General features: G+C 33.3%; 2 protein-coding genes across 6 annotated transcripts; one reads left to right on the top strand and one right to left on the bottom strand.

Moving 5' to 3' along the window:
• Positions 1–430: 430 nt before the first annotated feature.
• On the bottom strand, positions 431–4003 carry LOC109619193 (uncharacterized). Its single transcript, XM_020068714.3, has 2 exons — positions 3437–4003; positions 431–2651 (listed from the first exon to the last, which is right to left on the bottom strand). The coding sequence occupies exon 2, from the start codon at positions 2649–2651 to the stop codon at positions 780–782; it is 1872 nt and encodes a 623-aa protein (XP_019924273.3). The 5' UTR covers positions 3437–4003; the 3' UTR covers positions 431–779.
• A 920-nt stretch (positions 4004–4923) lies between these two features.
• LOC105325363 (UV-stimulated scaffold protein A) lies at positions 4924–14989 on the top strand. 5 transcript variants are annotated; one of them, XM_066069118.1, is made up of 15 exons: positions 4924–5015; positions 5592–5740; positions 6716–6891; positions 6987–7141; positions 7616–7736; positions 8283–8938; positions 9558–9693; positions 9792–9875; positions 10256–10487; positions 10825–10989; positions 11310–11370; positions 12100–12222; positions 13085–13187; positions 13436–13637; positions 14429–14987. In XM_066069118.1, the coding sequence occupies exons 2-15, from the start codon at positions 5601–5603 to the stop codon at positions 14523–14525; spliced, it is 2451 nt and encodes an 816-aa protein (XP_065925190.1). In that variant the 5' UTR covers positions 4924–5015; positions 5592–5600; the 3' UTR covers positions 14526–14987. The 5 variants fall into 5 exon arrangements, with proteins under 5 accessions (XP_065925190.1, XP_011423188.3, XP_011423189.3 ...); XM_011424886.4 differs by having other exon boundaries at positions 10822–10989; positions 14429–14986; XM_011424887.4 differs by having other exon boundaries at positions 4928–5024; positions 10822–10989; positions 14429–14986.
• The last annotated feature ends 202 nt before the right edge of the window (positions 14990–15191 follow it).

Genomic DNA, 15191 nt, shown 5'->3' with positions numbered 1-15191 from the left:
ACATCATTTCACTTGTGTTTAAATATTTTATTCAAACATTATTATGATGAGCATTTGTAGTCAGTACCTTTAATTTCAAACACTTATTAAACAAAAGATATTCACCACAAAATATAATTTACAATCGTCACAACCTTTCATATTTCTAAAGTTTATTTTTAAATACATTAGGATGACAAAACCGCTGTATTTAATGTATTTTTCAACCTTTGGAAGACAATTCACAATATAATATTAATAATAATGATAATTATAATAATAATAATTATTATAATAATGATAATAATAATAATAACAACAAAAGAGTAATAAATAAATAAAATATAAATCTTTAAAAATAAAACAACATTTTAACCATAGATTGAATGATTTTCAAAACAGAAGAATACAGTAAATAAGCTCTAAGTAGATATATTAATAAAAAGTAGCAGTGAATAAAGCGTTATGATTATAAAATAGATTAACGTTATAAAAATACCCTGAAATAGAACATTGCCGTGCTCAATAGTTAGAACCTACTTACAAATGAGTTTGAATAGCAAATGATATAATCGATAGGATTATCTTGCTAAACATTCTTAATTGACTTTCCTGATCGAAATTGTCATTTTGGAACAATAATATCACTTACAAGTATTCTATTTAACGTCCATTAATTCTTCTTTCTAGAGGTAGATAGTTACAACATCACATGGTTTGACCCTTAGATTCGTTAATAGCAACTTCCAAATCGTCATCACTGATCGTTTGACCTTTTGTAAATAACTTCTTTTGTTTTATCATTTTTTTTCTTTTGATTTAAAAAAATCCAGAAAACGTTGAATTTCATCTGATTTACACATCTCCTTCGCTAATTTGGAAAGTTTTTCTTTATCAAATGTACTTACGGTCAATTTTTCTAAATCTTCTTTAAACATCTCAAAGAATGAACCGCCTGTAAAAACAGATCTAATAGTATCCTCGAGATTACCATTTTTCCAGATGAATATATCTTTGTCTGCAAGAATTTTAAAAAGGATTTCGTAAGTTCCAGCACTTTCAAATTTCTGTAGACTTTTACCTTCCCATTTTTGGAGAATATTTTCGTCTTCTTTACTTGTAATTCCTGTTAATCTTATTTCTTTGATGGTCTCCTCTTGGTTATTTGATGAACCTCTTGGAACTTTTCCTTTTCGCGTTTGTTGAGGCCTAATGATAGCATCTCTATCTAAAAGTACAACACATTTCACATTCAAAGATTCACATATACTTTGCACTGCTTGAAAAAGCGTATTAGAGTTCATTACGATTATCTGGTGAGCAGGTATAGATTTCATACCCATCGTTTTCTTCATATGTTCAAAAATTGCCTGTACAAAAATTTTGTCCGTTTTACCCTCTACGCAAAGAATCTGAGAGGAAAAGACAATTTTCTTGAGTTCATCTGTGTCAGTAATTTTACACGCTTTAGCATTCTCTAAAAAGCGTTGTACACTGTGTACACTTTTAACGGAATCATCATCTCTTCGCCGCACGCAAACGTGGGTTAACTCGGCAGTGATATGATTTATAAAATATGGACTATGGGTAACAACTAGAATTGTTTTGCCGGTTTCTTCTGTCAGAGTTTGTAAAAGTTGCTCAATCATTTTAGGATGCATGCCTCTATCGGGTTCTTCGAAACACAGGGTTTTAAATTCTCTGTGTGCCAATAACAAAGCCAGCTGTTGTGCTTCTATAATTCCTTCAGGTGTTTTTAAGAGAGGCACCCGTTTTGTTTCTGGTGGGTTATCATTTTTATGTTCAATAATTATATCACTGCCGGTTTTAGAGAACTTATAAACTAAAGGTCTCGTAATTTCCTCAAAGATTTCATCTGCCCTTTTACAGTCTACTTCTTCTTTATTGTTTAGCAAAGTTTGCAAGATTTCTGCTCTTTCTACGGCCTCTTTACAGTTTGCAGATTCTTCTGAAGACCTTTGCCTGCTTCTACTCCACTGGACAGGGTTTATAGATCTCATGGGGGTAGTGGAAACGTACCTTTTCTCTATTATTTCTAAAATCTCGTCTAGCAACTTACTAGAAGAGTCCAATTGTTTAAACCGTTTGTCATTTTTTGCATCAATTTTATTCAAGTCTTTTACTATTTGTCCCTCATTGTCTTTTACCGAATCAGCGTCATCCAGCATCCAGAGAGAATCAATCTCGCCCATGAAAAATTCTACATTATCTTCGCTGGACAAAATATTGTCTTTTTCCACGTTGTAATATCCAACCAGTACTGTGACCTTATCGTCTCTTTTGAAACAAACAGATTTTTTCCAAATAACACGTCCATTGAATGGAATTTTTTGCACTATAGAAAGAAGGTACACCGAGTCTTGGTGGTCCCCTAATTGCTGCACAGCAGGTCGCTTGTCCAAAGAATGAAGTAGTTCACCGTAGTATGAGGTTATATCAAATTTGCACACAAGATAAGCTTCCCTCGTTTCGTCATAGGAACTGGTCACGTGGTTGTTTATGCGTTTTGTCATGCACCGTCGAATCATTTCGAGGATACTGGTTTTGCCAGATGAATTTTGCCCAACAAGAATGTTGATACCAGGCTGAAATTTCAGAGTTTGGTGTTCTTTGAAATGGACGAAATTTTTGAAGCACATGTGATGCAACATCTAGGAGAAAAAAAACCCAATGAAACAACAATGTTTTAATTTCTTTGGTATGTCAAGCAGAAACACAGGCCTTTTAAAAAATATCCATTCTCTCGTAGTTAGAATAGGCTGAATGATCAACAAGTTACCCATCAGATCTGGCTTTTAAATGTGATATTATTGGCCATAAATGATTATTATGTAAAGAAAAAATCCAAATACTTTAACTTTAAATTTTGAACATTTTTTATATCCTTATATGTAGCTCTTCGTATAAATGAGTTAAATATAGAACAATGACCAAGACTATCCAGTCCTCCTTAAGCCCTGTTTGTCACTATGTGTCTCTATATGATTCGAAAAAGTTAGTTATTTTGGTTCTTTTAGGGGGTGATTGGAGAGCTCTGTTAAGATGTTCATGGTTGAAGTTGATGAATGAACAAATACACATATTTACATCAAAACATTATTACTAAATCTACACCATAATCTAGCAGAATCACCTATAAAATAGTAAGAACAGAAACTGTTGTTCACACCCCAAGCTGGCCAACTTGATACATGTCTTTGTGTTATCTTCGTCAACCACCTCACCCTACATTTGACCCCCGCAACCTGTACATCGGGCACCCCCATGAACCCAGGGGTACATGCACACTCTCGGTCCAAATATTGGTTTCCAATAACGTCAAAGTAAACATGATCACACAACAAATGGTTTTAAACACCCAAACAATAAACTTTTAAATTCAATAAACATATTGGCAATAATCATTTTTTTTTTTTGTAAATATGCGCATACTTACGATTATATATTACTGGTTTGAAATAGATAAATAGCCTCGACTCAGCCTTTGTAAGATTGTTTTTTGCGAAATCTATAAGTCAACGAACTCAATAGGACAAGTATTTCAACACTTTACCGAGCAATACACAAAACACAAAAATCGATATAGATATGTCTTTTAAATGGTAACACATATTCTTCTAGATGGCAAACAAATTGGCATTAAACCGGGAATAAACTTAATAAAATTACCCCACCCACACACGCACACATATATTCACGAATGGTTCAGACTAGATACGTGTATGTTTTGAAATGCGACGTAAAGACAAGTGTATTTAAAGGCGTGTAAAGCTGGGACCGGAGGAGGGGGTCGGGACATACTTGAAATATAAAAACTTATTAAAATCCCATTGTAAAAAAGAGGTATCAGGCCCCTCCCGTGTAATAGATAAGATTATTCCTCGAACCCTCAAAATAAATTCAATCGCTATACGATTAGTATGATTTTAAAGCGTAACTCGGGGGAGGGTGGCGTAAGGGCTTATTAAAGTGAAAACGCATTGCTCTGCAAAAACCTGTATTTTGGGGGGCATACTTAACATTTGCGTGGATCCAGATTTTTTCAAAGATGGGTGTTGCCGGGGTGAGGTGGGGGTGAGTCATATTGCCGGTATCCGGTAATAATTGTTCGTTACATTTTTCCAAGAAAGACGGGGGGGGGGGGGGGGGGGGATCCGGACGTATCTGTGATGAGCAAGGGAACCGACGTCACTACCTTTTTTTTTTAAATTCTGACCTCATTGTCAGGGGCTTTGGTGTTTAGGCGGGTCTTTACTTTTCATGTACATGTACGGTTAAAAGCCGTTATATGGTTTTTAAAAATCATTTTTCTTTGTTTATCCTTGGGCATATTATAGCGAGAGACAGAGTATAAAAAAGAAATGGGTCTAAACTCTGAAAATAAAATGGTCAACATTCTCAACACTTTAATTAAACTGTACAGTGTATATTTTCCTGTCACGACAGTGATGACACATGAAGTGGTATAAATGGTTAAGTAACCCCAAAATCACAACCCCCGTACTTCTCCCATCCCTTTCCCCTTTTTAATTAAATTGTTCTTCAATCTTAAAAAAAAAATTCAAAAATCCTCATTCTAAAAAAATAATTCTCTTATAACTTGATTTCTAACATTTAAATTTAAGTCAGTATATTCAAAATGCACAGGTAAACCACTTAATGCATAAAAATAAAATTTTGATTTCAAATCGCGTCCAGTATTACCAGGAAGTAATTTAAATGAAGTCATCCTTGAGCTCGAGGCATATAGGTACCATTTTTAACGATAAATATTAGGCCTACAATTAAAAACGTTCATAGTCCACACTTCCTACTCATTTTTCACATTGACTGTGCTCGCCCAAATATGGCAATAGATCGACCTTTCTCTACCTATGACCTATATTTCGTCGTCAATTCGGAACCCTCTCGGTTTGGGTTTTTTCTTTTTGCTGTGCAGGCTTACTTCCTGCTTGATTTGGGACTTAAAAATTGCACAACAAAAAGAAAAATATTCATTGATATCAAACTGAGGGGTATGTGAGGTACCTTTGCTATTAGATCAATCATTTTAAATGCAAAGAAACAATTTGAGCGATTTTACGAATTGTGAATTTAGTCAAATCTTACACATATGTAGCTTTGGGATGTTTACACATGATCATGATGATCAGTAGCGAATAATCTGATAATATTCATATTGTGACTGAATATCAGTTTTTAAAAATGCTCGGTATCCTTAGCTTGGACAATGGATTCTATGAAAAAGCTGAAATACGACAGCTGCGGGTCAAAAAGCAAACATTTTTGCAAGAAATGAAGCTTTAACTCTATTCTTGGGAAATTAACTCTGCTTGGTTGAATATCTGGACATGAAGATGAACCTTTATTTTATCAAAAACAAAGACACTGAAAATAAATATAATTTAAATTTAAGGAAATTTTATCAAAAACAAAGACACTGAAAATAAATGTAATTTAAATTTAATGAAAATTTTAATGATCTAATATTTCTACTGTTTTGTCTTCTAAGATTTTTTTTTCTATGCTGGAAATACATTTTTTAAAGAAGTTTTACATTTTTGATATATGTGAATGCATGTTTACAATAGGTGAAGAAGATGGCAACAGAAACGCCAGGCACAGAATGTCTGGACCATACACTGCAGCAGGAAATGCAGAAATATGTAGAGCAGCTGACCACCAGTGGAAAACCTGTGCTAAATGCAGACACAATGAAAAAATTCAAAAGTATCTGCAAGTAGGTCTAGTGTGCATAAAAATAAAAGTTTATCAAAGTGCTATTTTTTATCATACAGTTCACCTTTTCTGTATTTAAAAAAGGGAATGATATTATTACTTTATATTAGGTTAGTTACTGACTCACTACGGAAATATATTGGGCTGATCAATCTCATAGATGGCAAGGTGAAGCCGAGCCATCTATGAGATTGATCAGTCCGATATATTTCCGTAGTGAGTCAGTAACTCACCTTAAAAGTATTTTGTTTTTCCCGAGGACGATCAAGCGACATATTTATTCACAAATAGCGATGATCTGCGCAAAGCCATGTACAAGATGCCTAACATCTCGTCCAACTAAACTCATTTAAACTCTTCAAAATTTTCAATCTCACCTTTCATTTACTCTTTAAAAATCTTTGCTTTACCCATGTTTACTTACAATGTTTTGTTGCTATTCAATTTTAGATGTTTTCTCTCTTTCTCTGCAGAGATTTGAGCAAATTTCGACGCTGCCATTTTGTTCTGCTCCAAACAAAACAATGTGACGTCAATATTCTAACGGCAACTACTTTAATTTTAAAGAATTTCAAAGGGCAACTACTCCAAATACCATATTGCCTAATATTATTTTTCACCGAACAAATATAGAGATATATGAGGCAATCACATATTATGTTTAAACGAATGAAAGTGTGACATTTCAATCAGAGGGAAAACAAAGGCTTATAGTGTAAATATTTGTGTTCTCATATCATTTATAGAAAGATTTTGAGCAAAGTAAAATTCATTATCATATATTAAGGTCACTGTTTCAACGTTATGTATAAAATAAATGCCTTATGAACCAATTGTTAATATCAATCCAAAATGATTTAATTAAATTGCTACAATATTTTTCGTAGTCTTTCTATACATATTGCCATTTTAGTGCATTTTATAGGCACTATTTTTTCTAGTAAATGGAAAAATCTTTAAAAATACTTTTTCACAGGAAATCAGATATGTACGTGAATGAAGCATACCACATGTTGATGACTCAGCTGGAAAAGGAACATTCAGAAATCAGACTCTCTGCATTCCAGATGATGGATGAACTCTTTAATCGGTCTCATGTTTTTAGAGAGCTGCTTCTCTGTGATTTACAAACATTTCTGGAACTAACTGTTGGTATGTCTCAAAAACTTGTTAATCTTGCATGTCATGGAATTTAGAGCCAAGGGAGGTAGTGGATATTGTAAATGTGTATTTTTTTTTTTCGACAGAGGTCGATTTCGATCAGCCCTTACCTCCCCCTAAAGCGGCTGCCAACACTCTAAAGGCTTCTAGCCTCCGAGCGATTCAGCAGTGGAACGACAAGTTTGGAGAGGCCTACAAGAAGCTGTCCCTGGGGTTTAATTTTCTCCAGAAATGTAAAAAGGTACCCCAATTTCTTTTTATGAGGACAAAAGTTTATAATATCATGAGGTAGCAAATCACATAAAGTTGCAGTTACCCTCATAACCCAATATATGAGTTCAACAAAGCTCAGCTTAGAAACAGACCATTAGATTTTAACTTTCCATTACCGTATTTAAACTAATCTGTTTGCTTTATTAACAAAGCAAATAGAATGCTGCAAAATTTTGCTTATTGATAACATATTAGTACATGCATTTTCCTATTATGATTTAGAGATAATGCATGAAATATAATCCAGGACAGAATAAATGAAAAATTTACAACACAAAAAAGTGGTCAGTATATTAATTAAAAGATATTCGATTACATGTATATTAAAAAATATATACATTTACTTGAGACATGTACATGTACATGAACTAGCATTCTTAACAATATCTCTGTAGATCAGTTGATCATGTACATGTACTGTACTACATGTGTGCATTCACAGGTTGACTTCAATGGTATAAGGGCCAGAAGTGAAGCTGAACAAAGAAGAGAGAGAGAACGAGAAGAAAGAAGACAAAGAATCAACAAGGAGAGGATAAATAAAGTCCTGAAAGAAATTGAAGGTAAATTAAGGATGTGGTTTTTTTTCTATCGTACTTAAGGTATTCTGATCCCCAGCCTCAAAGTATTTTTTTCATCCTAAAAATGACATCTATCCTTCAAACTTTATAAATGAAATAAAATATATAAAAAGAAATTTTTTGATGGTATCCATGCATCTTTTGAAGTTATTGCAATTTTGGCCACGATATATATAATGGAATAAATAACGTATACAAGTTGAGATCAAATTAAAAAAAGGTTGTACCGGTGCAACGGTGTCTCAAACACCTTTACCTCAAAGTAACCTAAGTATGTCTCTGTGGATCCACTAAGCCAAGCAGTTTGTTGAAAGGCTTAATGTAACATTAACACCTCAAGACTATTTAAATATGTCTATATATAAAAAGGCAGATTTATGGTACGGATAAAAAAAAAAATCCAGATTTTTTTTAAAGTGGTATTTATGAACCTAATAAATTTTGTTTCAATCAAGTTTTTGTTTGATACATCATAACCATGTACCAAGGTATTTGTACTCTTATTTTAAAAGTTTGTTATCATTGCAGAAACTGTACCAGATATCAAAACCTGCCTTACGGAAGTAGAAAACTGTTTCAGTATACTTTTACCAACTCCAGATGAATTCTTTCTTGGTGTTGAATCATCTAGTGAACCTAACGTCAAAGACTGTCTAAGAAATGCAAAAAATCAGGAAACATGTACAGTAGATACCTTAAATTGTATAGAATGTGCCAAACTGAATTCATTGCAAAGCCAGTCTTCTACCTCAGATAATAAATGTGAAAAGTGTTTAAAGAATCAAAGTAATTCCAAGAAATTGAAGTGTACAGATAAAGATCCAGAAAACAGTTCAAATTCAACTTGTTCAGGCAATTCCATGAGAGATGTGACAGAATGCAGAGAAAAACATGGAGTTGTAGAAAAGATAGAAAGTGAACTTAAAAATACAGAAGTACTTGGGGACGAGGCCAGTGTTAGGGAGGGGTCTTCTGAGGATGACTTTGAGGAGGTGGAGGAGGTGGGAGGTTTTGTACAGGAGCACGGACTGAGGAACCACCAGTACAGCATCGCCATCGACCTCCACCAGGGGCCGGTACAGCTGGAGGAGAACGAGGACAACCTCCCGGTGCTGACCACTCTGAAGGACCACTATAGGCTGATCAGTACCAAACACCAGCCCAGTGTGACTCACTGGTTACAGGTATGTGTCCGACAGTCTCAGTCATTGATCATTAAAAACAACAGCCCATTGTCACTCAATGCATATGAGTAGGTGCCTTAAGCTTGTTGGTAATTCAGTATGATCCAAATAATGTATTTATGGATTATTTATACAAACATGTATATATGTACTGGTTTTAATACCACTTTATGGAAGAAAAAATATACATGTACCTGTTTCAATACTTCATGAGATTTAAGGTCAATAATTCTTTTGATGTCTTCCTCTTTTCCTCCATGTTTGGATAGAACCTTGATCATTACAAAGATAAGGAAAAAATATTCATTCAGTACTTCATGTGAGAAAAATTAAACATATACCTGTTTCAATACCACTTTATGCAAGAAAAATTATACATGTATCAATTTCAATCTGTTTAGAGTTTCACCTTCCTCATCTATCTGAGAAATGCATGTATCAGTAGTTTAAAAATATGAGAAGATTACATGAATTTTGGCAGTTTTCAGGTGTGGATTTAAAATTCTGAAAATGCTTCATATTGATGCATTAGTGAAATTTTAAATTGGGTATCACTATGCCAGAAGAGTCTTGAATTTCTCGTAATGAATATTTTTTCCTTATCTTTGTAATGATCAAGGTTCTATCCAAACATGGAGGAAAAGAGGAAGACATCAAAAGAATTATTGACCTTAAATCTCAGCTGCGAGAGATCAAGAACAAATTCTATGATCTTAAAGTGGTGCCACTTGAGGAGCAAAATAAAAATAGTGATGGTAAGATTTTCTTTTTCCAAAGAGGAGTTTTTTTTTACATGATGCAGATGACAATAAAAGCAGTTGACAAAGTTGTTGAATGTTGTGTTTTTCTATAGATGAAAGTGATGACGACTTTGAAGATGTACCTGAAAAAGAGGGATACGAGGAAGAGGTACCTGAAATGCTGAAAAAAGAATCAGGTATGGAATTGAAGTATCTGTAATTGACTATGCCATTACAAAAAAAATCCTAAAAAGTTTATGAACATGTACATTTTTATCTCTTAGTTTCTAATACATCAATGTAAGATTATTAAAAATTACATGTACCAGTAATTATGCTTTGTCTTCCATTTTATGATTGCTGTTGCGAGAACTTTGTCAGGGCGAATACATTTCAATGTGAATCAGTCATTGAACATCTCTTGTATTGAATGCTATTTTCAATGAAAAAAACCTGGATTGTGAATTTAGGTTGCTGCAAGATATTGTATCATCGATAAATCACAAAATAAAATATTTTTCTAATAAAAAATGTGATTTACAGCATTTTGATGCTTATGAATTAGATGATTTTCTAGGTCAAGGTTCATCCTCCTTAAAGAAACAACCAGCTGTCTCCATATCTAAGAAACCACCAAGCACAGCTAGCAGCACAGCAGTCAAACCTAGCACGTCAGGTGCTGGGGCCAAGCGGAGCTTTGTGAAGGCTTCATGGAGCATTCAGAATGAGCTTCTGGAACATGATGAGAAAGATCCTACCACAATGGTTGCAAATCTCAAGAGAATCAAAGCAGAGGCTGAGAGTGAAAGGTATACCACATTGAGTACATTTTGAGCTGACTTAATATTTTGTATACAATAAAATGTCTTTGAAATGTACATTTTTAAGCAATATTATTTATGTAATGTGTTTAATACTACCTATCAGTTTCTGCTAACCAGTCCAAAATACCGCTATATTAACACATGTATCAACGTCAGAACATTTTCTGTTACCAGTTGTCTGCGACGATAATTATCCATGAGCAGGGGTTGTTCGCAAATCTTGAAGATATTAATTTTGCATATTATACGTACATGTATACTTGATTTACAGAAGATGGAACGATAAATTTTTATTTCTACCTTCTGTGTCTTTATCTAGCAGGAACTCGTCTTCACCTTCCACAAGTACAACTACCGCTGATAAAACCCAAGCTGGTGCTGGAATTCGGAAAGAAAAGTTGCTCGGTAGTGCCCCTGTTATTTCTTTTGGAGTCGATTTGGAACATTGGGAAAATCCTAATAAAATTGAGGCTCCACAGATTATTAAGTAAGCCCACTCACTCCTTTTTATTAGCTTTACAGCATTTGATATTGCTGGGTAAAACAAAATTTACCAGTAATATTTGTGCAACAGAGAAAAGATGCTTCAGCTTGTATGTTACAACTTTCAAATCCACCACTGTACAATCTATCTAGTACGGTAAATACATTTTAACTGTTAAATATTCTCACTTTCCAAATAAGTCTTTTCATGTACACAGTATCAAGTGATTGATATGGCTGAATTGATGTTCCATACCAGTAATTATTAAAGGCATTTTGAATATGTATTACCATAAATCTTATTTTGCTTCTATTCTATTTTAGATATGATTCCCTTCACCAATTCTGGTCTTCCAATGATGTCGAACATTGCAAAACTGATCATGTGAGTAGCATTTACATGTAGATATGCATATTGACTTGTAAGAGCTTATTATACCCCAGGTATAATGTTTTTTTTACCTGTCTGTCAGTCAGTCCTTCAGTTCTGTTTTTATGTAAGCACAACTTTCATGAAATTTTTTAGGTACCTGGTATTTAGGACATAATGTGTACAAGCATATGCTTAATACCATGAAATACCAATTCCATTATTTCTCTGGGAATTTTGGTCCTTATGAACTTAAAATTTTGGCCATATAATGAACACATGTATAGTAATGAAATTTGTAAATGCAGCTCTCCTAAACCGCAGCATAGAATTTAGTGAAACTAGGTATTTATATGTAGGACACGATGTGTAGGTGTGCGTATTACCAGGAAATTTAAATTCCTTTATTTTTAAGGGAGTTTTGGCCCTTTTTTGAATTTAAATTTTTTTGGTGTTAAAGACAAATGAATAGATGTGCATATTTGCAAGAAGTTATGATCTGATGATTTTTTGCAAGTTATGAATTTTATCAAATTATTTTGTGTATTTAATGCAAACTTTGCTATTTATTATGTGTATCATTGTCAAGAAATGGGAAAGCATGGGGTATATTATGAGCTTGCTCACTTTTTCTTTCATTGCTACATGGTTTTTTCAGCAGCTTTTAAAGTGACTTCAGTCACAGAAACAGATCGAGAGTAATAATTGTAATAATTGGTGATGATAATTTTATCATAATTTCAGAACAATATAGGAGAACTGACGAAGAGAACCATTCCTTTTGTGGGAAAATTTGAACCTGTGAAGTGGAAGTGCCGTGCTCCACTTCCTAATGGCAGTTTATGTGAAAGAATGGATCGTGTCAAGGTAAAATAGACTGTGTGAATGTTAAATATATGTACTGGTATATCATGCATAAAATGAACATAAAAATTTTGGTTAATTTTCTTTTTTTTAATTTTACTTTAAACCAACTTTTGTATAAAATGAATTTTTTTGTTAATCTTTGTCATCATTAAAGTTGTTCACAGTAATGTTTGTATTAAACTATTCCTCATGTATTCCTCACTCATGTTTACATACCATTGTTTGCAATGACAATTACATCTAAAGACCTGCATGGGCTGCGTTCAAGATTGTAGCAGCTAGCCTAGCCGCTAGGTCATAGATATCTAGGTCTAGTGAATGGACCGCTAGGTATCAGATTTGAAGTTGGAAATATTCAACTAAAGACTAATTACATCGACATAATTTGTTAATTTCAATCGGTAATATGCATGTTAAAATTCATTATACTCGGTAACTTAAAGGATGAACAAAATATCACTAAGTGAATAGATTTCATGTTTGTAACAAAGTGGTAACTAAGGTGGCCATCTTGAATTTGATGCTTAGCATAAAATATTTAGGCTACAATTATCTACCTAGCGACTAGGCTAGATTACCGTTCAATTACGTAGCAGCTACGATCTTGAATGCAGCCCCAATAAGCAGAGTGAGCACCAAGGAACTCTTGTCAAAATTCCGTATCTCTAAAACACAACTTTTGGCAAGTGTTGCATGCTCTGCTACCGGTAAGCAAACTCTGCAGAACTTACATGTACGCATGTCATTAAAAGTTGGTTTTCATTAGCATTATGGGTTGCATTATCTGGTATGCATGACCAGTGCCCTAGTGAAATTTTGCAGGAGTTTGTTTGTAACATGAGAATCTCTTGTTAATCTACAGTGTCCTTTCCATGGGAAAATCATTGGCAGAGATGAATATGGCATTCCGTCTGAGCCAGGTCAACAAAATATGGCGTCAACAAGTACTCAGGGACAGTTAGAGGGTAACTCATACATGTAACACAACACCATATGTCAGTTCATCTCTTGAAAAATAAAAAAAAATAAAATTTGAAGATGGGACAATTTTGAACTAAAATTCAAGTTGTACGATCAAGTTTTTTTTGGGTTTTTTTTTGCATCTTGATAAGTGGATATAAGATAATTTTTATTGATGCAAAAGTTGTTTCTCCTCTGTATCGTACATGTACATCAATACATATATCAACTCTGTGAAAACGTGGTTTTGTAGAGGAATTAAATGACTGGCAGGACCCAGAATTACAGGCTGACATTGAAGGTGCTTTAGGGGTGGATCTAGGATCCAAGAAAAAGAAAGGCAAGGGAAAAGGAAAAGGGAAGAAAAGTAAAGAACCGAAATATCCCAACCTGACAGACATTAATGTAGTAGAAAACACCGCCAGGACAAGACTGGAGAAAAAAGTCCTCAATAAGTGAGTGCAGTGTGCATAGTTGACTGTTATAACATGTAACTAGGGCCACACCAATATAATTTCTTGTTTGTCGGACAGCCAATGAAAAAAGGTACACGCGGGCGAGCAATTACTGGTAAATAATAAAACTATTATTTTTTGTAGCCAAAATTTTTCAGCGGTACATAAATGAATTGATGCAAACAGTTATATTTTTTCTACTTGTTTCTAATTTATGATTTAAAACTATTTAAAATACGAAAAATAGAGCAGAAATAGAACAGAAAACAGCGCAGAATTTCCTGGATGCAGGAAATCAATAATGATATTATTTGTATAGTTTTATTTAAATACGAGCGCATGGGGTCCAACGAACAAGAAATTATATTGGTGTGGCCTACAGCATACATTTGTTCAGCAGTGGATTTCATTGAGGTGTTACCATGTTTTGCAATAGATGATTCTTTGAAATAGGACAAATCATACACATTATTTAAGGGCACATGAAATTATTTGTTAAGCATGCATGTAGCTTGATAATTGAGGTCAATTTTAGTATATTATAACCTTAGAAAAAAAACAGTGCTTGTATAAAAAATGTACAGTAGAAAAAATATGCAAATTAAATTTAATTCCAAGGCTAAAACATGAAAGGAAATGTTCTTTTTTATTTACCATAATACCTAATTGCTAGAAATAGAAAGCTGACATAGCCTCCTTTATAAAATTTTCCATGACACTTTTGAACCTTTTTATAGACCTTCATGCAAGGAATGATTTATATAGCTAAGGTCATTTTATAATTATTTCAGGTCTGCCATGAAGAGAGTGAATGAAGTCATGGATAATCTTGCCTACAAAAGAATCCGGGATCGATTTGGAAACCAGTTTAACTATTCCTTAAAGTGATTTTTTATAATATAATTTTAATAGGCACATAATATGCATTGATGGCAATACATACATGTAAATGGTAGATAGCAAAAATATTTGTTAAATCTTTAGATGATGCAAGTTTTTGTTTTTGTATAAAAAGAAATGCTGTTTCTATAGATATATCTATTATACTGTACAAATCTCTATTAATCAGCAGTATGCAAATCTTCTGGGTCATACTGGAGAATTTTGTCTATTTGTTTGATAATACATGTACATGTAGTCCTTAATTATAAAATCTCAACATGTTACAGAAATTATGACATGTATATACATAATTGAGCATAGCTGGGCTATCATACTATTTAAAAACACATGTTTATTTATTTTACGGTACAACCATTGAACTTAAAAATATGGACAAATATGATAATAAGTTTATTTTTGTAATGTGCAATGTAATTTAATTAAAATATGTTGTTCAGATTTCATGTGATTTAAATGTCATTATATTTTGTTGCATGAAGTACATGTAATGAATATTCATGATGTTTTTATTTTAAATAAAATCATATTCATGAACCAATAATGCCGTTTGTTTTATATTTTACATGTTTCTATCTAGGTTAGTAAAGTAAGGAAAAAATATTAATGATTTCTAAAGCACATAACGTTATCAGAGGAACCTTGTTCTGCAAA

Source organism: Magallana gigas, chromosome 8, assembly GCF_963853765.1.
Source record: "Magallana gigas chromosome 8, xbMagGiga1.1, whole genome shotgun sequence".
NCBI classification, from domain to species: domain Eukaryota; kingdom Metazoa; phylum Mollusca; class Bivalvia; order Ostreida; family Ostreidae; genus Magallana; species Magallana gigas.
Note: the sequence above shows the minus strand (reverse complement) of the source record. Positions and strands in the feature narration are given on the sequence as shown.

Bases quoted from the DNA above. Each gene is read 5' to 3' on its own strand.
- LOC109619193 (XM_020068714.3), bottom strand. From the start codon at position 2,651: ATGTTGCATCACATGTGCTTCAAAAATTTCGTCCATTTCAAAGAACAC.
- LOC105325363 (XM_011424886.4), top strand. From the start codon at position 5,601: ATGGCAACAGAAACGCCAGGCACAGAATGTCTGGACCATACACTGCAG. The intron at 9,694-9,791 runs GTAAGATTTTCT...GTTTTTCTATAG, and splicing joins GCAAAATAAAAATAGTGATG to ATGAAAGTGATGACGACTTT. The intron at 10,488-10,821 runs GTATACCACATT...GTCTTTATCTAG, and splicing joins GCAGAGGCTGAGAGTGAAAG to CAGGAACTCGTCTTCACCTT.